Source organism: Xiphophorus hellerii, chromosome 3 (assembly GCF_003331165.1).
Source record: "Xiphophorus hellerii strain 12219 chromosome 3, Xiphophorus_hellerii-4.1, whole genome shotgun sequence".
Taxonomy (NCBI): Eukaryota; Metazoa; Chordata; class Actinopteri; order Cyprinodontiformes; family Poeciliidae; genus Xiphophorus; species Xiphophorus hellerii.
In genome coordinates this window covers 2,773,949-2,800,061 of record NC_045674.1, presented here as the reverse complement: position 1 = coordinate 2,800,061, position 26,113 = coordinate 2,773,949, and the positions used below count along the sequence as shown (strand labels likewise).

At 37.9% G+C, this 26,113-nt stretch overlaps 1 protein-coding gene across 14 annotated transcripts in view; it reads left to right on the top strand.

The window, feature by feature from the left end:
- syngap1b (synaptic Ras GTPase activating protein 1b) overlaps positions 1-25,197 on the top strand; it is a 182,404-nt gene extending 157,207 nt beyond the window's left edge. For 9 of the 14 annotated variants that reach the window (XM_032559177.1, XM_032559170.1, XM_032559166.1 and 6 more), the window contains 3 exons: positions 6,373-6,445; positions 9,511-9,572; positions 22,732-25,197. In XM_032559177.1, coding sequence (XP_032415068.1) covers positions 6,373-6,445; positions 9,511-9,572; positions 22,732-22,849 — 253 coding nt within the window. In that variant the 3' untranslated portion in view covers positions 22,850-25,197. Of the gene's footprint in view, positions 1-880; positions 5,415-6,372; positions 6,446-9,026; positions 9,573-19,267; positions 19,416-22,731 lie in introns of those variants that run through there. The other 5 variants (XR_004338777.1, XR_004338778.1, XM_032559167.1 and 2 more) reach the window with 5 other exon arrangements.
- Positions 25,198-26,113: the final 916 nt, after the last annotated feature.

Sequence of the window (26,113 nt, the reverse complement as noted above, 5' to 3'; positions counted from 1 at the left end):
TTTTTCCCCTGACATGTGGTAAAAGTGGCAAATTCTCTAAATGCCAGATTGCTAAACATAATTAAAATTATTCTAATCTGAGAAGTGTGTAAACGTAGAGGGCTTCCACCATACAACATAACTGACAAGTTAAATCATAAACCTGGAAAAGTACTAACAGAGAATATTCAAATTTATTTCCTAAAGAACAAATTACTCTTTCTTTTTACCAGATATCTTGCTCTGTGTAGTGCAGTGTGGGAAACCTTTCAGATTTATTCCATCCTGTTAGGCAGGGAACTTTACGTCGACAAGGACGGCAGACAATTTGCAAAGAGATACAACTGAAGTGAGATACTTTCATATGGAGAGCAGAAATCTCTGTCTTGTTAAATAAGTACAAATGTTATGTTGCCCTGATTGTTGTTTCTTTTCAAAGCAGAAACAATTAGTCTTTGACTTACCACTTAGGAATTGCTCCGGTAAATCTGTTGTCAGATCCTCACGATGCGGTTTGTTCTTTGTTACAGCATCGTATTTAGCAAACTGCAGAGATCTGGAGCTGAGTCTTAATTTATTGGGTGATTTTGTGAAATATAAATGAGGCCAGTGCACGAGAGCAGTTCTTAGTTGTTATTGATCTCCAGGAAATTAAGTGGTTCATGAGTAAGAAGTGGAATATTGATTGCTTCTCAGTTGTGTTCAGGCATGAAACCAAAACAGTTCCTGCGTTTTAGGATTTAATGTGAGGCTGCACATTAGCAGTGATTTATTGTGGGAAAAGTTTAGCCAAAAAGAAAACTCTGCCATATTTTCACATCTTGTGATAGTCATCTTGTGGTCTGCAACTGAAGGGTAGATATCTGTGACAGAGAATATTGCCACTTCTAATCCACTCCAGGAAAGAAGACTCGGAATGAAGACAGGGAGTCCCGCTGGCCCGTTAAGGAAAGCGCATCTGTAACGCTCTAACTGAGCTTATAAAAGAACCTTAAACCATCCTCCCTCATCCTGTGCTGTTGCACCCACCAGCAGCCATTTTTTATGCTTCTTTACTAGATTTTGGAATCATATCGAATAATTCCACCTAGTTTTCCAATATTCCAGAGGATTTCCCAGTAAAAGCACAAAAGGAATGACAATTTATTAACTCAGAAAGGGGGGGAAACTGAACTATTTAAATGATTGTTATGGACCTTACTGCACAGGACTCTGGAAGACCGTGGTTTGATATTAGCTCTTCCATTCCTAAAGAAGGTGAACGCTGTTCACTGAAGGACTGCTGATGTTTCTCTCTGCAGAAGAAACATGGGGACTAATACCTTTCTCCTTTTTTGTATACATATTATGAGGAGGACAGAACATCACAGACAAAACTTGAATCAATATGATGTGAAGATTCGGGCAGAAAGGCATAGAGAAACTATGAGAACATTAGAGAATAATCACCTTGATTATCTCCCTCTGGGGTATAAGCTTCAAGTGAATACAGACTGTATCAAGGCCTACTTGTACCTTGACCTACCTTGACCTTGGGATGAATTAAGTAGCAGATCTGGATGCTTCCGAGTCAGTTTCTACTCACAGATCACTGAGCCAGACTGTGCATTGCAGGACTTGTGCATCATCTGGACACATTAGGAATTTGAGTGCACATAAGAGCAATGCAGACAGAGTGCATGGATGCCAAGAAGCAACGTCTCAGGCCATCCTGCTGGGTTGACTGGACTCCAGAATCTAAGTGCAAGCATAGCCTTATGTTCTGTTTCCTCCTCAGTTGACTTTTACATTCAGCTGACACCTTATGGCAGATTATTTATGATAGAAATGCAAGTTCCAGGCCAATATTATTCCTGGGTTGGCTTGCAAAAATCTTGTCTTTCCCTGCAGGACTAAAAACAGTCTGCAATGTGTTTTCTTTCAGAGAAGCCTTAATGCTCTGTGCGTGAACTTCACTTTAAGCTCAGAGTATCTGTAATAGACCAGGCCTGGTCTCAGCAGTCTAATTTAAACCAAAGCCAAATGCTAAAGGAATAGTTTGGATTTTTGTTTGATCAAGGCTCTGTGAAGAGGTTATGAGTTGTTGGTATCTTCTATCATACAACAGCAGCATGGATGAGGAGAAGAAGTTTAAACTATAAAATAACAGCCAGACTAAAGTGGATTTCTGACATCTTAAAGCATCTTCAGCCTGTAATAATGGATGAGTACAAACCTTAGTTCGACACAACAGCAAAACGCTAAAATGATTGACATATTTTTCCCTATTTAAATTTAAAAAAATACTCCTCATCAGAGCAGGGAGGAAAACAAACCACTGCTGCAAGTGAACACCAGATAATGAAGCATGAAAACATGACAAGTTCCTTATTTCCACCACTTGTTTTCCACTTCTGCTATAGTTCACTACAAAAGGTCTGATAGGTGGGTTTTCAAGCAAAGTATCATAATTACCAACTATTCTTGCATTGTTTTGGTGTGGAGTGCTTTAAATAGTTTCTTCATCTACTCATTTTCTGAGTCAAAAACAAGGAAATCGCATATTCTTTATGTGATTTAATGTGCAAGACTTTGAGATCTCTTACATGATGACTTGGGATGAACACAAATTGAAAAAAACAATTTTTAATTTTCTTACAGTTATGTTTTTGATAGTTTCAGTTTGGCACTGCGATCTTCCCATCAATCATAGGTAAGGATCTATTACGCTGATGTTTTAAAAATGGGAAAACTCTAATGCAAACAAGATGACCAATTTTTTTTTTCAATATAATTCGCCTAAACGGCTAAAAGGAAATATTTGAGAGTAAATTTTTTTTACGGTAGAAATCAATTTTATGTTCATTGTAATACTGGGAAGGCTAAAGAATCTTAGTTTTGATCCAAGATGAGTTTATTTAAGGAGATTCCTGCTAAAGGTAAGATATGGCCTAACCTCTTAACAAAACCCTGCATCCAAAAGACAAAAAAAACCCAAACTGTTCCTTTAAATTTCAAGGTATGCTAGTTTAAATCTACTGAATCCACTTTACCTGTAGCATATGTATTTATAAATATGTATTTTTTTGTTTTTAGGTTTAATATCTCTTTAGTTGGCTACAAGTTTTAGTCACTGTATTAAAAGTATAAATATACATTAAATTATTTATCTTTCTCAAGCTGTTTGCTTTCAGTTGAAGAGATGGAGCGATGCAACAGAAGAGAATCAAATCTATGGTCTGTATTGCACCTATTATAGTAATAATCTATTTTTTAAGATAATCCATATCATATTAAACACAGTGATGCAAGAGCCATAGCAGTAATGGTATATATAGATATATACAGAGTAAAAGTATATGACAGTGAGATATTTTAACCTTGCAATAGCTAAGTTTTTAGCCGGAGAAGCGCAATAACTGATACAATATGTCCAGATGTGCTGTTTGTGCAAATGCACATGCAGGACTCTGATATATTGTATGCATTTTCTGTACATAAAGAAACAGTGACTACCTGCCAAACTCTTCTACCAGGTGCCATCCATGGTATCTGAATAAAGACCTGGAGTACTGTAAGGTGCAAAATGCCACAGAGGCAACATGACAACCATGACGCAACTTTATGACAAAATGCTAGTTCTGCAAAGTGTGAACTTTAAATTTGTTTTTCTTTTTTTTTTGGTTTATTCTGTACAGTGTTTGTGACTTTTTCTGCTTCTTAATTGAAAGCCTGGAATTAATATTATTTATTATTGAAAGCAAACATGATTTTCTTTTTCTCTGTATGATTTTGCTGTAAATGCTCGGTATGACTTTTTGACCTGCAGTCTGTCATTGGTGGTGTCCAGTGACATGGTGATCAGAATAGATGTTTGAGAAAGTTAGTCAGTACTGTCATTGAACTTATGCAGTCATATTATTATTATTATTATTATTATTATTATTACTATTATTATTATTATTGTTTTAGAAACCACATTGCACTCATTGATAAGAACAGTTATGCAGCTGGAAGGAATGGCCTAATTTGGACATAAATTGTCACCTATTCAGTAGGAGAGCACCGATTGCAGTTTTCTGGACAATCAGTGATCTTTTGAAAGTTTCTGATCTTGCCTGATATTTTTTTTATTTTTTTTTGTCTGAAAAGTCGCTGAATACAGCGTCTTTAGGTTGGCAACAGTGGGGTGATGTTGTGAACCACAGCAAAAACGGACAGGGGCAGATTTACTGACCTTTGCAAAAGTAGATAAAATTGGTTTCTCATGTCAGTATCGGCAAATCGCAGATCACCTAAAGTCAAGGAAATTTATTGGTGCACCACTACTATTCAGTCAACTTATGAGTGTGTCATTGGTTCAAATGTCGAGGAGCTGGCATGTCTTCTTCGCAGGAAACTAGAGAGCGCAAGTTTTGTTTTTAGCTTTAACTTATTGGAGTAGCATTTTCCACCTGAATGAAAGGTAAACATTCATCCATGTTCTTATCCTTTTATGGCTGTATAATATTAGTAGAATATGTGCCAGCTCCTTGCAAACTGATTCATTAACATACCCATTGCTGGTCTGCATGTGGTCCATACTCAAAAGTCCAAATCAACCATTCCTTATAGATGTTCATATCAGTGAGTGTTTTTTTCTTTTTGTTTCAGAGTTATAGGTAACTTTCTGGTGTCCGTATATCTGCCTCTCTTTTGTAGCAAGAATATATTGATAGGCTGTATAGATTGTACTACAGCATATCTGATGTTTTAATCTTGCAAATGAATTCACAGTAGTAATGTGTGTGTGTGTGTCTGTGGGTGGGCGGGGGCGGGTGTGCGTGTGTGTTTGTCTGTGACTGACATGGCTCATAGCAGCAGCCAAGGGTTTGTTTCTCAGTCTTTTTTAAAATTTGCACCAGATCTGTATAAAGTAGCTGCAAATATCGAATATTTCTTATTCTAGAATGAATACCAGTTTGTTGGATGAAAGGCAGATTTTAAATCATAGAGAGAGTTTCGTTGCACATGTTGGTGAAGGAAATGAAAAACCAGTGTATCTGCAGCTGCTTTTTGAACCAGGTCTGTCATTTCGTTGACTTCACATCTTCTACACTTTTGTCTCCTGCCTTTTTTCTCTGTAGCACAATATTCAGACATTGTGACCTCATGTTTGGTAGATGCATTGTTTTTATTTTTGACTAAATGTATGACTTGACCTCAAAAAAGCACACTACTTGAACTGGATTTTTTTTTGTGACATATCACCCACACAAATCATTGTCTGCCTTTTGAAGTCATGTCGAATCTTAATGCTGTATAACCATGTTCCATTCCATTGTTCTCTGGGACGGTGCAAATATTTCTGTCTGTGCTGATGGTTTACCTATTCTCTTCTTCTTTTGTAAAATAACTCTCAACTCTGTACATTGTTCATGGAATAAAACATCCAAACACTTCTGTTTGAAACTTTACCTGTGGATTTTCATTCTTTATTGTCAAACCTGTCCTCTGTGTTCTCAACTAAATCATATGAATGTGATGAAAGGCTTTGATGATTAAACTCTGATTTGATTAATTAAAAACAAATTAATATTAATTGGAGAACTGACCTATTTATTCACTATTATGAAGACCTAACGTAACACTAATGTCTTTGTAATGGTAAATACGAAGACGTTTGCTGTTGTGAGAGCGAAATGAAGCCTTGAGAAGCATAAAGTCTTTATTTATTCTCAGTAACTTTTCTGGGCACTCATCACCAAGCAACAGCATTTCAGCCAGTTAGTTATAAGAGATATGTGTGAGAAATATCATTGGATGACTGTCTGGAGTAAATCCCTGGCTCATGGATAATCACAGGAGCTGGGAAACATGCGCGGCCCGCTGGCTCATGAAAACTGCAGCAACGCTTTCCCTCATATCAGTGAGATGAGGCTTTGAAATGATTAGTCAAAGGATTTTCTACCCGTGACTTGGTCAGTTCCTGTTACATAAAATGGGACAATTCCCTGGGGATAATTGGGTTTTGTTCGCCTCACCGGAAACCAGGCCTAATTTTCCTCAGTTGGCCTCGCATTGCACTTTGTAAACACCTTAAATTGGACAGAAACACTTTGATAAACCCCATGGGGGCGGGAAGAGAAAATGGCTCCATGAGATGAAAACTGGCTCCTGAGCATGGTTTGGGTGACTGCTGCTCTGCTCTTATTGGCAGCTTCAAACGTGTTCAGCTTTTCAGGTGTTGGGAATCAGATATGAGATGCAGGTGACCAGGAACTTTATCACGGTGGTTTTGTTGAGTCAGAAGCTGGAGATGCACCTGCTCAACATCTTGTTAAGCTTGAATTCCTAATGCTCCCTCTCTTTTTGCCCCCCCTCTATCCTCTGTCTCCCTCTCCCCAATCCTCTCTCTTTCTCTGTGCTTCCAAGACTCATGGCTGTGGAGGATGAAATAAGGGGAGGAGCCATTTATGAGCCAAAAACCAGGATTTTTGCTGATCAGGTCTGTGAGACTGCTTCTTCTCTCGTCGAGTCCGTACGTTGGCCCGTGTTTTCCCCCTTTCTGCTTTTCCTGTACTCTTCCTCCCCTTGCTATTTCTATGACCTGGTCTGCTGTGTGTGTGTGAGTGAGTGTGTGTGTGGTCCCTCTTCTGACTGGATTGCCCTGTCCCTGACCTGTCCTTTATGTTTGGGTTTGAATGGCATCCATCTGCAAGCAAAACGGGGAGCTTTGACGATGAAAGACTGTTACTGTTTGCATTCCTCAGAGCTATTGAAAGTCTGTCTGTGTCTGTGGTGGTGTTGCCGGATCCGCAGCTCTTTCTGAGCAGGTCTGGGTTCAGAACCGCCTGAAATTAGATGATGCAGAACCCGGGGGTTAAATGAAATCTAACTGTGCAGCGTGGTCACGATCCTGAGGCGGCTGCGTCTTCAGGAGCTTCGTCACTGCGATGCTTCATGGTCTCAGGCCCCCCTTCTTCTCTTACGCTGTCAGGCTCCTTTAGAGCGTGAGTCATTCTGTAAATATAGTAAGTCCATGTTAGCATAACGACTCACGTAACGTTCTGGCGTCATGTTGCTAAGAAAAATACAAGAAATCAGAGTAATTGTTCCTTCATTGACGTCTGCATCTCTTAACCATGAAAGAAAAAAGTAAAAGAATCAGTAACACTAAAAATAATATAACATTAATGTCCACATATTGTAAATATTAAAATTCTGATTGCTATTTATGCACCTTGAATGTTTATTCACAGTTGCATTTAAAATTTGGAGACAATTTTAGGGTTTTGCGCATTTTATGGTTCTTAGGTTCTCTTTCTGTCTTAAAGTTCAGCTTATTTCCACTGTTATACTGTAACATTATCCTGTTAAAACACAGCTACAGATAGTCCCACTTTAAAATCTCACTATTTATTAAACAAAGATAATGAAAGCAAATAAAAAGAGGAGAAATCAAAACTTCATATGACTTTATTTATTAAGGGGAAAGGCCTATCCAAGCTGATGTGTGTGGAGAGCACAACCAGAACTTGCAAACTAGGACCAAAACCAAAGGATGCAGCTGAAAATGTTTACATTTTCAGGCGAACCCTAATTCAGGTTAATTCAAATCAATATAGTTGATTATGGTTATGAATGAAGAAGACTGAAAGTTAGCATTAAATGAAACTGTGGTCAAGCTTTTTGTTTGAATGTTGCAGGATAAACTTATGTTGCATTAAAGGTGGAAAAGGTTCAGGTCCAAATGCATTCTGGATGTTAAATTAAAAATCTAGAGATGATCCGTAATGTTTCTCATAAGCCTATCTGCTTTGGCATGTCCTATGCTAACAGTTCTTTCTTTCTTTCTTTGGACATATTTTCAAAGTTAACTCAATTAAAGGCTGGGGAGACAAAATCAAAGGAAATCCTCAGGGATTTCTCCATTAGTTTCCCTTCAAAGCAGCAGAAATCAAAAAGTTCATTAAGCATGCCATGAGAACAGAGGATCCATCTGAATGCAACAAAGTTCTTTATTACACACTTTTTTAACTACAACATTAGAGCGTTTCAGTTGAATGTGATTCAACAGGATGAAGTACAGTCAGTTTCTGCACTTTGTAAAAAACTATGTTTCTTTTAAAGAAAAAAGGTATTTGTAGCGTTTCATTAAATCCTAGAGTGAGAATAATGTTGATTTTGAGATTATGATTCTGTCAAGTGGGATTCAGTAAAGACATGACCTCAGAAGGAGTTTTATTAAAATAACAGATGTTAAATGTTAGTTATCTAAATAAAAAAATAACCTTTGACACAAGTTTTCTTAATTTATAAATTATCTGTGATTAATTCAGTTACTGAAGATTCCTCACCTGGGTGAAGATCCCCACTGGTACTCTTATGTTATTGGATTTTATTTACCATTTCCAATGGATCGATATAAGATTAAACACTGACAGATTATTACTAAATCTCTTGCAATTTTTAATAGAGGCTTAATTAAATAATTTATTGTAATAGGAGAGCTATAGTAGAGCAAGAATCCAAAAAACAGAAAACATCAATTAGACAGATGAACTTAAATAAACTTGTGCCTAGGGTGGCCTCTAGTGGCACAAATTAAAAAATGCATCCAATTGAATATTTTAAATGCAATCCAAGAAGTTAGTACTTTACAGCCACTGTTTTGTCTGTTACCTTTCGACTCTTTTAACAACATGTTAGTGCAACAATATAAATACTTTATGGTATGCTACTAAAAAAATACTGCAATTCAGTATAGATAACTTTTGAATTGCATTTTTAAGTTTAATTGTATTTAAATATTTATATTTAAAAATGGTTTGCTTAGTGGGAAAACGGTTCTGTCACATTTGTTTATGAGTGTTTTAGTCCAGATTAAACTTTAGCTCTTCCTCTCACTGTCGCATCGTTTATGAGTGACTGAATCGTTGTGTGTGCAAGGTAGTTACGTTTTGAAACAATTATACAGTGATGTAAATATCTTCTGGGTTTTTAATCTGTATTTATCTCTCTGTAGAGTTGATGCATGATTGAAATAAGCATGTTGTTCAAGCTGTATTTTTCCCTTTCTGAACCAGGGAATGTTCCAGATTCAGCTGTGAAGCCAGTTTATCAGCCGTTATCACATCCAGATGTCGTTTTGGAGTTGCACGATTTAACACCTTTTTGTTTTCTTATTGCATGACTTCTGCTAATGATGAACTGCATGGCATGCTGCTGGAAGGCGTTCGGGCTGTTAAGTATCTGAAACTGTTTGGTGTTTTGGCAATTATGTTCTGTGTGTGTATGTAAATGTGCTTCAGGAAGGATTTTATCTGTATATTTACGTTCTTGTTTTCTGTTCATTTTGTGTTGTGTATTGTATGTGTTATGTTTTGGTGGCTGTTGTGTTTTTCCTCGGCCCTCACCGCCCTTCTGAATCCTTTCGTCTTGCACCCCAGCTTTCCCTCCTGATTTTGGCTCCCTCCTCCCACCTCTTACTTTTAGCCTTCCTTTCCTTTCCTTTCCTCTTCTTTCCTCTCCTTTCCTCCTATGTTGATGAGATACGGTGATTTCTCTTAGGGGAGGCGTCAGTCCATCCTAGTGCAGCCCCGACTTGCGCCTGTCCCACCCCGAGTATCCAGGTAATAACCCAAACCGCCAAACTTTCACTCCATCCATAACTGCTGCCTCTTTTCCACTTCTACTGTTTTCTCTGTGTGCATCCCTGTGCATTTTAAAATCCACCGCAGGTTAACACACTTTATTTTCCCTTTCATCTTCACTGCAAAACACAAAGAGGTCTGTCGCAGAATATTTGCACATATGCATTTTCAAATAATAAAATGTGTGATAATGATAGAAAAAAAGTCTCAGAAGCTAAAGTCCAAATTGAAACATTAGTTATAGTTCTTTTCATGAAACTTAACAGTTTCTTACCAGCTTTTAAATAAACAGAGAAATTGTTAAGTAGAGGACAAAAGGAAAATATTAGACCCACAATATTTGTTGAAGCTTAAATCCCATTCTTTCAAACGTTAACTTAGGTATTTTTAATCGATTTAACCAAAGAAATTCAATGACATGATCTATCTTTGTTACAGACTAATTTCAACAGAAAGGCTAAACATAAAAAAAAAATAATTGGATGAATAAGAACAAAAGGAGAAAACAGGGAGATATAAGGGCTTTCACCGATTGGCATGAACAAACAAAACAGCCACAAACCGAGACATGGAACCAACAGGGAACAAATAAAACTATCAGTAATAAAAACAATCTCATCCCAGGTGTGTAACAAGAGCAAAGAGAAAAAATTAGAAAATATAAAAATAAAATAAAAACCCTGAAAATGAGAGAACTTAATAAAAGAAAAGATATGTTGGACAAACGTAATAAGAAACATATGATTTAAAGGAAAATAAGCCTGAAATGAAAAGAAAAGAAATTCCAGCATGTTATGTGACTCATCTTCAGTATATTTATTGAGTTAGGTAGAGTTTTGTTTTCCAAGCAGGAAGTTACTTTTCCTCTGCTTCTCAATAATGTGTTGCATTCTTTCTCTGACTGACCTCTAGCAACACTTCACTTGACTGATCTCAGAATTAACTATTTATGTTTGTCTTTATATGTTGAGAAAATCAGACGAGCAAGTTTCTACAAAAATATGATAAATATTTGGTCTGTACTGTGTACTGTATACTTTATACTATTTTGCTAATAATCAACAATCCAAATAGGCCTTTATTTTTGTGTTTTACTATTAAAATATTAACTGTCAATAAAATATCCATTCAAGGGGTATTAAGATTATCATGCATTAAGTAGCTACATGTTTCAGCTAAACTGCAGACATTATGTTTCTTTTAAGAATGTAGATGGAAAAATGGTATGGCAAGCCAGGCGGAGCTGAATTGTTTTGTGGATCTAGAGAAAGGACATGAGAAGACAGAAGAGGAAGTCAGAAATATGTCAGTCAGCTGTGAGGGGGGAGTTTGGGGATTGATAAGGGATCGGGGATCAGCTCTGAGAATTACTTAATGACAAAGAAGTTCAGGAACTCTGGAGTGGTTTAACTGACAAAATAGTCTCAAGATTTTCTTTTGGAGTGACTAAAGTGAATTGGAGAAGGATGAGTTTGGCCCAAAAGCCAGATTAGGTCAGATTGGGGGCATTTATCCCTTTGGGTCTGGGGTCTTTCCCTCATGTAGAAGAGTTTAATTGCTCTTATCTTGAAGAACAATGGTGGGATAGAGGATGAAGCAGATAGACAGACTGAGGTTTTGTCTGCAGTAATGTGAACATCACTTATGTAAGTGATATTCACTTATACCCACTTATGTTAGTGGATATAACTGAACATTACTTATATCCACATGCTGGAATCAAAACGGGTAGCTGAAAGTAGGTTACAAGGAGGGAGCTGGAAATAGTGACATCTTGGACATATCAGATGGATTATTATTCCATTATTAAGTTATTCTACCATGTTTCATGGCAAATTGTCAGATTTTGAGGTTTGGCCACGGCCACATTCTTTGATGTAGCAAAATCATTTTGATAACTTTTGATAACCATCCTTGGATGGATGAATGGAAACTCAGGTTTAGCAGTTTGCATAGAAAGTTAGAGAGACAAGAGATGGTTGAGACATGTGCAGAAGAGAGTTAGAGAATATATTAGACAAAGAATGATGGAGGAGCTGCCATGGAGGAAGAAAAGAGGAAGACCACAGACAAATATCATAGAGAAGACAAACATGCAGAGGGTTTCTGTGTTTGTGGTACAGCACAGTTTTTCTCTTCTATGGTTTTTACAAATTTAAAAAACATTATTCATTTGATATGAATGGTAAAGAGTTTTTGACAAATACAATAAAAATTAATTAGAAAGAAAAACAAAACCAAATGCACACAGGCACTTGTTTTGTGGCTCCACGAACTACAGTACAGATTTGTGAGCAAGACATGTGAAATTAAATGTTAACATTTTTGGGCATTTTTTCTGGCCCAAAATGTGACTTTTAAAACATTCCCATTCTTGTCAGTGAATCTGTCTGTAAGTTATTAAAATTCCTATATTAATTCTCTTTTAACTGGAGCTTATGTCCTGAAATACCATGTTTTTGTTGGTTTTCTTTCAGTTATCATTCTTTCCTATACACACATCTGCTAACATTTGCCTTCAGGGTGCAACCACCCCCTCTACACCCCAGCACCCCATCTCCATCACCCCCACACCCTCTGATAAACACTGGGAATTATGTGAAATCTCCGTATCTGTCCCAATCCTTCCCCAAAGAACACTGATTACTGTGCACCTGTTTTCTGTGTTTTCCGTGTCTTTCAGTGTGTTTGTGTTTGAATATTTATGTGTTTTGTGTTTGTGTCCAGCACCTGATTGTGTTTGGTTGATTGTTGATGTAAGCCAGCTGTTACTGTGTCAGACGATGTCCAACACTCATTCTGTATTTTGATGTTCGATTCTTTTGCTGTGAAGTTAGAGTTCTTTACCTAGAAAGCTTGTTGCTCTAAGGCAAAGAGTTTTAGGTCTTGTTATTGATGAAGCCCATAAATACAACAGGTTTTAATTTCAAACATTGGGGTGAGAAAGATTGAACACTTTTCTTTAAATATCCTCCTTCCAAATTGGAGTAGACAGAGGTGATGTGTAAGATATGTTTTCTTTTGTGCACACTTGTGTCCTTATATAAACCCTAACATTTCAGGGCTCCACTAAATGTGCTGTGTTTCTGTCTCCAGTACTGAAAAGCTCATTATTATTAAACAGAAATACTACAACACTCTAATTAAATGCATTAAGTAGTTAAACACCACAGCCACAAAGAGCCAAGCAAGTTTGGTAAGTTTAAAAGGATGTCAGTCAACATTTTGCCATGCGTTTCTTCACCTGCTTGATCTCTGGGTTTAATAGACATGTGTATCAGCCTACACATGGGTATTAAACTACAATGTTGGTTGTGTTTGAGAGTAACTGAACAGTTGTCACTCAGGTTGTGTTACTGGCATCCTATTACTGTTCATAGCACCAGTTAGCAAAGTGTTTTCATTCATTTGGTTCTGATTGAGAAGAGAAAAAGCCTGGTAGTTCACATTAAAAGAAATTGGGGGGCAGACTTAATCTCTTTTGTTGTTTTTTTTTTCTCATGTTTTTATCAAAACAGAAATCCTTCCACTCACAGCGATCACAACCACAAGATACAAAATTATCTGCTGATAATTTGCTTTTAATCTTTTATTTTTTTTCTACTGGATGCAAGCTGTTTCACTTCTTTTCTGTCTCTTTAACAGCACTTCATTCCACTTACATTACAATAATTCATGTCTCTTCTATGTAACATAAAATGATTTCATGCATGAAGGTTTTCAGGGGCTTGGTAAAGAAATTTCCAAACAAATCCATGCCAGATAATTTCAAGATGTACCAGCAAACTGATGTTAGATGAAGAAATAGGAGTGTTTGAAGTGGAGGAGGGATTAGATTTATTATTTAGTATCCTAACTGATGAATAGTTTTTTGAACCATCACAGGTTGAAGAAACTGAAGTTCTGACCTGATCATAAAGCTAACAGGTTGTCATATTGGGGCCGGTTCCATCCTTCCATGATTTGCTTAACTGAGATCAGCAACTAAAACAGAAACGTCTGCACCTTCCTGTCCTGCTTATGTACTCCTTTCCTTCTGCGGGGAGTCTGAGGTATTCCTAAGGCAGTTGTATCATTCAGCTGAGAAAAAAATATTAGTTTTTCCTACAAAATAGCTATTTTATTAAAAATACCAGTGTCAATATTAGCCAAATATAAGTATTGATCTCCTTATTGAGTCATTGCACAAGCTACTGTTGTCAAAATATCTGCTTTAATGTCAAAATTCTAAAAACTTCAAAATGAGGGTTAAAGTGAGTGGTATATCCCATTTTAGTTACAGTGTTAAAACAGTAACTGTTTGAGCTTTCACTTGAAAAAGCATAATGCCAAAAACAAAAACAATAATTTCATGCTTGATTATGTTCACAATGCAAGAGAAGGATGTACAAAGTTACAACAGTGTTCCCAAGTGTTAAGAACTGCAGAAGTATCTTGATGAAAGTATATCAGCTTCAACTCTGGCTTCAAGCAGTGCCTGCTGAGGTCCCCCTTTTGAAGTGGCGCTGGACCGTTATCCACCAAAACCAGCAAGTAATGATGAAGTCCCTCAAACCAAAAACCATCTCCCCTGTGGGAGACAGGGTTTTTTTCCAATGATTGAGTCTGACTTCTTTCCAGCAGTGCCAATCATTCTCCTAGTACAGAGCCAAATGTCACTTAGTAGGGGACCTAAAACATCACTCCTCTTCTTCATGTAGTACTAAACCAGTGGTTCTTAACCGGGGTTCGATCGAACCCTAGGGGTTCGGTGAGTCGGTCTCAGAGGTTCGGCGGAGCCTCCGCCACGGAGGTCAAGACACACCCGACTCATTATGTAAATTCATGATGACATGCCCGCTTGGCCATCACTTGCTGCAGATGATCACGTTACATTAATTGGCCAATCAGTGCTGCGGGGACTTTAGTGTGCTCAGTAGTCACCGTGTGACTGTCGTAGTCGTACGTTGTATGGTTTCTTTCTTAATATTTTAATCCATACTAACTATGTCGAGCAAAAAAAGAAAGTGGTCGGACGAATATGTACAACATGGATTCACATGTAACACGGAACGTGATGGGAGTCAGCGTCCTATCTGCATGATTTGCAATGTCAAGTTGAGCAACTCTAGTCTCGCACCGGCAAAACTGAAGGAACACTTCTTGAAGCTGCATGGAGATGGGGAATACAAGAACACAACGCTCGCTGAATTCAAGGTGAAAAGAGCCAGATTTGATGAAAGGGCCACTCTGCCTGCTCTTGGATTTGTACCCATGAACAAACCGATCCTCACCGCATCGTACGAAGTTGCTTACCTGATTGCAAAGCAGGGCAAGCCGCACACCATCGGTGAAACACTCATAAAACCAGCGGCGTTAAAGATGGCGAATCTGATAAACATATACCTATGTCTTGAATTTGGAAAAAAATCATATTTGATTTATCACTAAAGAAGAGTTCAGTGAATGTGCATATGAAACTGGTGGGTTCAGTACCTCAAACAAGGTTAAGAACCACTGTACTAAACATTCTCTAAATTAACAAAACCAAAAACTGCTCAAGAAAACTCCCATATACGCCCTCAATGTTCCTTGCAAAGTTAGAAGCTAGTCTAGTGTTTCATGGCCATTTTGAAATCGGCATTGAAGCGCTTAGATGAACTTTTCAGTTCCTCACAACAAACTTTAACTTGGAGGTTGAGAATTAGGATTTCCTCATAGTTAAAGTACGCAGTCCCTTTGCTTTATAAGAGGAACCACTACCACTCTCTGCCACTCTGCCTTGAGGATCTCTGCTACCTTTTTGCCCTTTCCACCACCGGGTTATTTTAACTACCTTGAATACCTAAGTGCCAGCAACAGCCGAGTTGATGTATTCAAGACTAAAGATGTATAGGTCTAGTTTAGTAGAGCCGCAACGCACTTTTTCTTCAGCCTAATTCACTTTTCAGTCAAGGTCAATATTATCTTTCCACATTTAAAGTACTGTTGGAAAAGCACAACTTCCATCAGCTGACAGGCCTTTTTCTTTTCACATTTGAGTTTTTCATTTCCCATTAGCCTGCCAATGCTATCCAGCTTATTTTGAAGCTGCACATGCTTAGCTTCAAAATTTAATAGGTGGCTTTAATAGGTGGCTTAGCCCGGTGCTCATCTTTACATTGGGTATACGTATAACACCAAGTTTAGGTATTAGAAATAAACAACATTATTAGCAATAGCATCCATTAAAAAGGAATGGTGTCCTATGACATTGGCCACTCATGCCTTATGTCTGTTACATTCTGAATAACAGAATATCCTTCTCAAGGTAGAAGTTAAATGGAATGAGATCTCTTAAGTTCACCATGGCTGTTCGCTTTGGCACACTGAATCTCTCCAACATAATCCCTACCAGATGATCCATTTCCCCTACCCGAAGGTATAGGAAAATCACTTTCTTGACCACAGTAGAAAGTCAGTGAGTTGGGAAATTGTAATTAAGCTGTTCCCTGTTTTCTACTGACTATATAAGGTGTAGTCTAGCCACACTTAAGAATGTGGTTCCACAATCTATACTCAGTTATATTGCTGCTGTCCGCTCAAACTTCTGCACAAGCTTAGACCAATGGAAGGACCTTCCATGTATCTAATTCTAGTTTAAGCAACATGACATAAGACCCCATGCTCTCTATACTGTTTCTCCTGCTGGTGATGGCCCCATATTTTGGTCCAGGTATTCTTCACCCAGACATTGGCTGGACTTGTACTTATGGTGAATGGTATTGAACTGTGCTTAATCTTTCTTGACATCTAAAATTTGCCATTGTAGCAAAACTGCCCCTGGTAGGGTATCTTATGGTGATTTTTTCATGGCCCTCTTCTGGCAAAACTTTTTCAAGTTACTGAGATACTCAGGGTTAACAACAACTCAACAGAACTCCACTTCAAACAACTCAAACTACCTCTTCAAGGCCCGTGTAATGAGTGTCCTCACCCTGATGTTTTTCACTTCTTGAAAAGGGTTAGCTTTAAAGTTCCCACGAAATGTATACCAAAGTTGAGTCTGCTCACACAGCCCCTCTTTAGACATGCTTTCCATCAGTCTGACAGCAGCTGAATGTGTGCATGTCATGCCTGAGTGAAAACCCTTCTGTCTTTCCTTTAGGTCACACCATGATAATTTTACATGTCATATCTGACATGTAAAAATGCTTCAGGGGAAAACAAACAGAAAAATTAGTCCAGAATAATGATGTACTTGTTTGTGTCAATAAACAAGTCATATTACTGTTCAAATTTAACCAATTAATTTCTCTATCATAATAATTATATAAAGTTCTTAAGCATTTTTTTTTTAAATGCCTGAGCCAAATGAATGGGAGCAATAATGTTAAATGGTCTGTTCATATTTAGACTGCAGTCTAACCCCAAAAGCAGGGTAAACACTGCAGTCACTGTCAAAATGCACCAAAAGATATTTTCCTGGACCTGACAGTAATTGTCTTCAACATTTTGAACTGGCACTTTAACAAATGTTAAAATTGTTACATTGAGTTTGTCTGAGAAGCGCAAAACATAACGTATCCAGTCATTTTCATATTATATCGCTAATTCATAGTAACACTGAGGATCCAATGAGCCAAGCAGGTCTATTATAACCTATCAGCTTAACATTATGACCACCAAGATTCATCATTTTCAACCACAAATACTGCAGGCCTGCACTGTTGCAGCACATTGTGGTCCAATAAGCACCAGTGAAACAGGAGTGACTGTACATACAGTACAGACCAAAAGTTTGGACACACCTTTCTAATTCAATGGGTTTTCTTTATTTTCATGACTATTTATAAGGCAATAAATCCCACTTATTAACCTGACAGGGCACACCTATGAAGTGAAAACCATTTCAGGTGACGACCTCTTGAAGCTCATCAAGAAAATGCAGAGTGTGTGAAAAGCAGTAATCACAGCAAAAGGTTGCTACTTTCAAGAAACTAGAATATAAGGGCTATTTTCAGTTGTTTTACACTTTTTTGTTTAGTGCATATTTCCACATGTGTTATTCATAGTTTTGATGCCTTCAGTGTGAATCTACAATGTCAATAGTCATGAAAATAAAGGAAACTCATTGAATAAAAAGGTGTGTCCAAACTTTTGGTCTGTACTGTATATATGAGATCAGTATAAGTGAGCAAGACAAGTTTATTTGTAAAGCACCAAAATTACACAGAGTAATTCAAAGTGCCTAACAGAAAAACAAAGAAATAGAGATAAAAACATCAAATGAATCAAAACCCCAATGAAGCATCACATAAAAGCATAAAAACTTGAGAAAAATTGACTAAAAAAGGAAACATTGAAATTACTAATCTTATGTGATGCAAGTAATAGCATAATCTTTGGTCTTTATGGGTAGGCTGCAGTAAACAGTAAAGTTAAACTGGAACTGGCTCATCGTGGAGTAACACCAGCTCAGCTGTGCAGCTAGTTATCTCCGTAAAGAGCTAAAGTCAGTGATAAAAGTCCCCAAAATTCACTGTAAAAAAAATTATCTCTAATGGCAAAATTCCGGCAACCATAGCTGCCGGAATTTTAAGGTAAATTAGAGATGTTTTTTGTTTTTTTGCAGTGTAATGTATTAGTCTTGTCAAACTCTGCTCAGTGCAGTAGTGAATTAAGCATTCAAACCTGAGTTGGACTTTGGCTAAACTTTCTTTTAGACCACGTTTAGCTCGAGTCGTAGTCAGCAAACGACTGTTTTTGGTAATTACCAGAACTTTCCCAGAACATTAGATGAGGGAGAGCAAGACATTTACCAATTAAAAGCAGTTTCATGGGAACTTTAATATGATTTTTTTTTTTAATGGCATTGTGTCTTCTGAAGGTTTTAAGCTACTTGGTGAATCCATGCAGCAGCTCTGTCAGCTTTAGGTTGGTTCTGTTTGGTCTTTATAATAATTTTTTGGATTTTATGCTTTATTGCTTCTTAAATCTGGTGCTGGCATCAATGTGGCTTGCATGTTTACAAGTATAAGCTAAGGCTTTAGTGTTTTAGTACAATTAAGATGTTTTTTTTATTCTGTAGTGTTTAAGTTTTCCAGGTCATGTAAGAACATGTAGATGATATTTAGTGGATTTTGCTCTCTGGTATGGAAACCTCCAGGCTTTGCTTGATGCCCGTCACACGACAAACACTCCTCACTTCTCATCCCAGGAGAATCAGGATCTTTTGGCCGTGAAGAATTTGAATTCCCCTACATCTCCTCTTTCTCTGTGTCTCTTTTCCTGTGCTCCCATTTCTATTGGTGTTCGTCATGCATCGACCTCGTAACTCATTTGGCTCTTTCTCTCCTCTCTCTGTGTCTCCTCCTCTGACCCCTAATCATTTCTTTTTTACTTTATGATTCCCTCTTGGTTTCTGCTTTGATCACCACTTTTACATGTCTTCATTTCCACCAACTCTTACTATGTTTAAATGTTGACATTTCACCTCTTCAAATCACAAACTTTCTTTTTTCTCTTCCCATTTTTGTCTGCTTGTCCCTGCTTTTCTCCTCCGGTTCTTAATATTATTTTCTCAACATGACTTAATTGGACATATCCTTATAATCCATCATCCCTTCCATCGTTCATTGAATGGCATTTCTCCTACGACCATTTCTCCCTGCTCCCACTCCTCTTTTCCTTCCCCTCTCTCTCTATCTCGCTAGGAGGACCAGCTTTCCTCCCTGGGTTCAGCAGACCCCGGTGTGAAAACTCAAGGTGGAGGTGGAGGGGGAGGAGGAGGAGGAGAACAAGGAGGAGCGGTTACCAACGATCAAGGCCCCACAGTCTCTTCCTCTGGCATTTTCTCCAACACATCGCCCCACAATGGAGTCCTCCCCCAAATTGTAGACCTTCCCTCCTCACCCACTCCTGATTCACAACTTAGTCAGAATGAAGAGCTCCGTGGCAATCTAAAGACAACTTCACAGGCAACCGGAACCACAGCAACGGCAACTACGGGAATCGCAGATTAAAGGGGGGAGTAGGTCAAACACAACAGCGAGGAGCCAAATCAGAGAGAGATGGCACAAAGGAAAAAAAACTGTACCCCCACTCCTGTTTTGTTTTATACAAAAAAAAGACACTTTCTTGAAAACATACATGTGTCCTTAGGACCTGGGCAAGAGAGAGAAGAACACTGTGAGAGAGAGAAATAATAATTACCCTGTATAATGCATAACACATTAACACTAAGGGCTCTTCAATGGACTTGATGCTCACATGGAGCTTTAGATGGTATTGGTCTTGCAGGACAAGATCATGATACTTTGCACCTACTTTGAGTCTGTCACACAAAGCAACCTGCTATTTGAATCCATCGCCTCTCTTTGACTCCATCATGTAAGGATTGAGCACTAAACTCTTGCACCCCAAAGACTTCAGAGTAGCCTTTAAAAAAGGAAGCAGTACAAGCTGTAAACCCGTGAACCAGCAGTGCCTTTTAAAAGTATTCATACTCCTTGAACCTTTTTCCATTTCGTCACAACAACAGACTTAAATGTGTTTTTCCTGGAATTTTATGTGACCAACACAAAGTTGTGCATAATTGTGAAATCAAAGGGACATAGACATATTTTTTTGAATATTTCAGATCGATTTGTAGACAAGTCCCAGAGTTACTGTTTAGCAGAGTCATTTTTAGCTACACTTACAGCTGCAAGTCTGGTGGAACATCTCAACCAGCTTTGCACATCTAGAGATGAAGATTGTTGAGAACATCTGTGAACATCAGCTTTTAAGTCTTGTTACAATTTCCTTGAGTCTGGACTTTGACTAGACCATCTAACACATGACTATGCCTTTCCATTCATGCTCTGGCTGTATGTTTAGGGTCGCTGTCCTGCTGGACGATGAACCTGCATGTAGCTCAAGATCAAATTTAGTCTGACCAGATTCAAAATGTTTTCTGTGACCTTTTCATGGCTTCTGTCATTTATTTACTTCTTGCCACCCTTCCATAAAGGCCAGATTTGTGAACTGCATGACTAAGAGCTGTCTTGTTGACAGATTGTCCTACCTGAGCTCTGAAGCTCCTCCAGAGTCACCATGGTGCTCTTGGCTGCCTCTGATTAATGCTTTCTTGCCCGACCTGACATTTTAGATGGATGTCCATGTCTTGTGTCATCCTCTCTCCATCTTCAGAAGTCAGACTAAAGAGTCCTCTCTGAGATGTTCAAAGCTTTGGATGTTACTTTATGACCTAACCCACCTAAACTTCTCGGGAACTTCCTCACTGACCTTTCTGCTGGGTTCCTTGGTCTTCACCATGCTGTTTCCAGAAAACCTTTGAAGACTTCACAGAAAATCTGGATTTATCCTAAGATTTAATTGGACACAGATGGAGTCTACTTATTATGTAACTTTTAAATGTAAATAGTTTCGTTGGACTTTATTTAGGGGCATCATTGTAAAGGGTATGAATACAAATGGTTTACTTTTTAGAAATGTTACTTTGGTTTTAAGGTTTTAAAACCACAAATCTCCAGTTTCCTTAACAATCTACTTTGTGTTGGTTCATCACATAAAATCCCCATGTCATGCATTGACTTTTGTGGTTGTAGCATGAGAAAATGTTAAAAAGTGCAAGGAGTATGAATACTTTTGCAAGGTACTAAAGGCGCATCACTATCCTGAACAGCCAGCCTGCAGTCTTTCACAGTAGAGACATGGTGATGAACTCTGGCTTTTTTCCTAGTGCCTTTGAGAGTTTTTCAACAGGGTTTAACTATAGATGTGCACATGGGCATCCACCTTAGCTTTGTTAGAAGGAGACTTAAATGATGTGCTGAAAGGTTCATGCTCTAGGATTTGAGTTACAGAAAAACATTTTGGGAAACTTTTGTTTTGCTTTCTTCAACCTAAGGGACTACTTGTTTCCGGGATGAGCTCGTGCATTTTTTCTCTTCTCAATCTCAGAACTGATACATGATAAACTGGTGCTAAACAGAAACAAATGGTGCCATTTTACCAAGTGAGCTGTCTGTGTGTCTGCCATACCACTGCCTCGCTGTCTCCTCCCCGCCCCCTGCAACATGTTCTTGATGTGCCTCTGTCTCTGTTCTCTGTGCATCCTGTTTTGCTCCAATGTCTAATGGGGTTGTTTCCCTCCCACCCCCTTCTCTAGAAGTGCACTATTTCAATATCTGGTTGTATTTAAGGTGACTAAAAGCAGCTTCTTAATTTAGGATAGAAAAATGAGCAAGTTATTTAATTTCATGTTACAGTAAAAGCTCATTTGATTCACTTTGAGTGACTGCAATCTAACTTCTCTTCAAACTGCTTCTTTAAGTGCAGATAAACACAAGCGATGTTAATGGTTGTTCAGTGGAATGTATTAAATAATATTTTTCCATATAATAGATCATTTATAACAATATAGATTGTCTTAGATTAGCCATTAAGTGCCTGAGATAAATGTGCTTAGACGAGCTCAACCAAAGGGTTGATTTGTTTCAAAATATTATATTGCACCCACATTTTTAAAAAAAAAGATTTTAAAATGTTCTTATTTTGATCAGATGTGTTTATTTAAAAGTAAAAAAAAATCTGCAGTTTATGTCATGGTAACAATATTAGAATAACTTGACATGATTTTGAGAATAAATGTTGTGTCATATGTGTAAAATGCCTAAAAACACTATTGTTGGAAGTGTTTCTAACATGCATTCATATTCATTTTCATTTTGAACTGTCTGTTGTAAGATTTGTGTGTTTTCCCAGTCTGCTTCACATTCTGTTTAAATGTGGTGTGTGATCTGAGAGGAGGTCAGAGTAATTAGTTCAGATTCATCCTAAAACCAGTGAATGTTAAACCAAAACGTAAACACACTAGCAGTCTTAACGCAGGGACACGTAGGGCTACTTTCTCCTTTCATTGTGAAATCTACCTGTGTGATGAATGATCCTGAATTAACATTGCTGTGAAAATACCTCAGTGACTCAGGTAAACAAGCAGTTGCCTCAGAGCTGAACGCTAACACACACACTCAAATAATAATAATAAAAACAGGATGAGTCCAGCTTTGGAGAGACTGCCGCTCGATATCTATGCTTTAACAGCACCTGATCAAGCACCTCTGCCCCGTTTCTTCTCTCTCTGTGTCTCCCCTTGTTTTTCTCCCCCTTCTAGCCACTCTCAAAGCTTCATGGAGGACAATGTGGAACCTAATTGGCTGATGCACCATCGGCAGTCTTCGGGGTGGCATAGCCAAATGTCCAGAGCCCTCTCTCGTGACGCGATTGGCTGACAAAGGGAGAACTTGGGCCGTTGGTCCTATTCTCTTGTCTCTAGGGATGGTGCAATCCCCCAGCGGACCATGTAAGGAAATGCTGGGATTTCTTTCTTTTTTTTCACTTTACTTGGGCCCTCTCTCTCTCTGATTTGACAAAGGGATTGAAAATAATGTGTTTGACACCTCATTGTTGGATCCATTTTTCACCTATTTAAGGTGGGCTGGACATACTTTGGTGTTTGTAAGCCCGCCGAGCATGCAAAGAACAGCTATGCAGTCTGATCAATTAGCAGAACGGAGGAACACACAGGACAGCGTGGTTCTCAAAGTAAGAGAGAGAGACCTAAAGTGTATTTCAAAGGTGCTTGACTTCTCTTGTTATTTCAGTCCAAGCTGACTCATATTTAAACCTTTCATTTCCCCCTCCTTAGCTCTATTATTACAAATTTTGAGTCTTTTTTCTTGATTTTTGACAGACTTTATGTTTTAGCTTTTCCTCTTTTTCGGAGTTTGATTTTAAAAGGAAACTAAATATGCACAGCCTATTTCAAAAACTGCTGAGGAACAAAAAAATCTTGCTTCAAAGACGACTTTGGAAAAACTGGACAGAATGTTATTTATATTTCTATAACGGATTACTCTTATTATAGTATTTAAAGGAAAAAGAAATTATTCATCAGACATCTTCTGGAGGAGATATTTATTTCTTGATAAAAATCCGATGGAGCGATCCATTTTATATGAACCAAGTTTTCATACTGAGACAATCTGATGGAGAACAAAGTTGCTCTAAAGCACTGGAGGGACGAACTTGTGTTCTACCTACTCCCCCTATACGACAGTTTGCACGTTGCTGTGACGAGCCTGCTCTTTATTTTTGGGTATTAATATTTAAAAAATATTATAGAACGACACGGCAGCGGATGTTTTCTGTCCAACAATCGCCGAGGAGCTCTCCATTTATGGACGATTGGAAAAGCCGTTGGATACGGACGTTTGCTTCACGCTGACTGTGTATTGTGTAGAGTTTGACCAGAGCAGGGGGGATGAACTTGTTGTTTTCATTGTGGCCATATTTCCAGTCGAATTGCTGTAAAACTACTCATTTCTGCAGCTGGACTCCGCTGACACCAGTCTGACCTGAATAAAAAAATCCCTGCCATTTCTGCCTGACATGAGAACAGAGAGAGATATGTTAGAGGTCCTGCTGAAACGAGTGAATGTGTTTGTAAATACATAAATGTATAAATGTGCGTATGTGTTGGCTAAATCCTGTGTACATATTGGATATGTGTGTGTATATATGGTATGTCTGTGTGTATATAGTTTGTTTGTACATGCAGAGTGTACAGTTATTTTTTTCCTCTAATGTTTCTCTCTCTTTGTATGACTAGGTCTTCTCAAGTTCCAAACACCGAGGCATGGAAAGGTTTTTACACGTTATACTGACAGCTATCAGAGGCACTTTTTACACGCAGACTTAGAATATCAGCCAGGTCTGTCACTTCTAGCTACGTTCTCGAATAAGAAGCTACTCACATAATCTTAAGCTTGCACTCATTTTATGACCAACTTAAAAAGCTTTTTTGATAAGATTTGGGTGAGCAAGCATCGTTTGTACATATTATGGTCAAACCGAAACCTTTTTTTTTATTATTTTGTCCTCCTGAAATCTTCATTTGCATTTATTTAAAAAGTTCTCAACTTTGCTTTGAGTTCTATCACTTTTGGTTTCTATGATATATGTTTGAGGGTGGTTGTCATTCATAGGTATATATTTAATCTGACAACCCTTATATATGTTTCTTGAAATTTTGCTCCCCAAATCCTGCGCTCATGGAACCGTTTTATGCAGGCAAATCCGTCCATGAAAGCATATTGTTATTACTTAAGACTGCTTGTTTTTGTATAGGTCCTAACTAAATAAGTGTGCCTCCTCCATATACTCTTACTAACCATAGATCCATTATCTCTGCTGGTCACACATGTTCACTCCCTCCTTTACAAGCCATAGCCCCTTTTCCCCCTCAGATTTCCTCTATTGTTGTTTTTCCAGGACAGACCTTTGGGGATTTTGTGTATATTAATGGAAGAGTGGTGTTGAAGAGTGTTTTGCAATTATATATGGATTTGTTATGAATGTGGATAGTCTGCTAGTTGAGTTATTATTGTAATAATGATAATAATCATTGCCTCTTTGATTTTGTTGATTAATGATGCAGTTGAAGAAGATGACATTGTTTCTTTTCTTCTTTTTTTTTCTTTTTTTTGAACACACCGCAATTTATATTTTTCGGGTGGGTGACAGCGGAGATAGAAATACATAATTAAATTAATAAATAAAAAAAATATTTGAATTCTTACCTTGTGGTGTGTTGTTTTTAAATCAAGGAGTTGAATTGAAATACTTTATTTTTCCCAAGGGGAAATTCAAAACATTCACAAAAAATATAATAAAAAAACTAAAATGAAATAATAAAATAAAAAAGTCCTTAGCTCTTACAGCATGGAGTTTGCATGTTCTGCCTGTGCATAGATGAAAATAAAACAACACACAATAAAATTATATCAGCACTCCAGGCAGCACAAACCATCTAGAATAATAAAAAACCCAACAGCCAAATGGTTATAAAAAACTAAAGTGTCAGTTTGATCTTGAATTATATGATATTTTATGTTTTAATTGGCATATCTGAGGAAAAGTACATAATACATGTACAATCTCTATCTTTATTATTTATTGAACTAAAAAAACAAAATCCTTCTGGAAAAAAACAACTAAGTTCACCCTTGTTGCTGTCACTAGATTTATGAGAGAAAGTAGCAACTAGGTGAAAATTACCTGATTGTCATCACTGTGACCAACTCTGAAGCAGAAAGTAGAAAGATACAACAATGCCAGGTTGGAATGATGTAGACATTTAAAGACAGACATTTTTTAAACAAATTCCATGGATCAGGATTTTGTTCTTCATGCAGACTCATTCCACTCAGTGTTTGGATGTGTGAAAACCTCACAGGTGAGTTTCTCCTGTTTCGGGCTGCACAACGATCCCCACTCACCCGTAGCAAAAGATGTTTTTCTTCTGTGAGTCTGCTCTCAGATGAGCTGAGCAGATCGTTTCTTCATGCAGTCCCCAGCCAGCCAGTGTGCCGAGGGTGATGATGGACCCAAGAAGAGGGGATTCAGCAGAACACGGCATGCTTGTCAGGGTGCTACCCTCCCATTGCGGATCGCCTGGAGACCTTCAGGCAGTCTGGCAACATGTGACTTTGGAA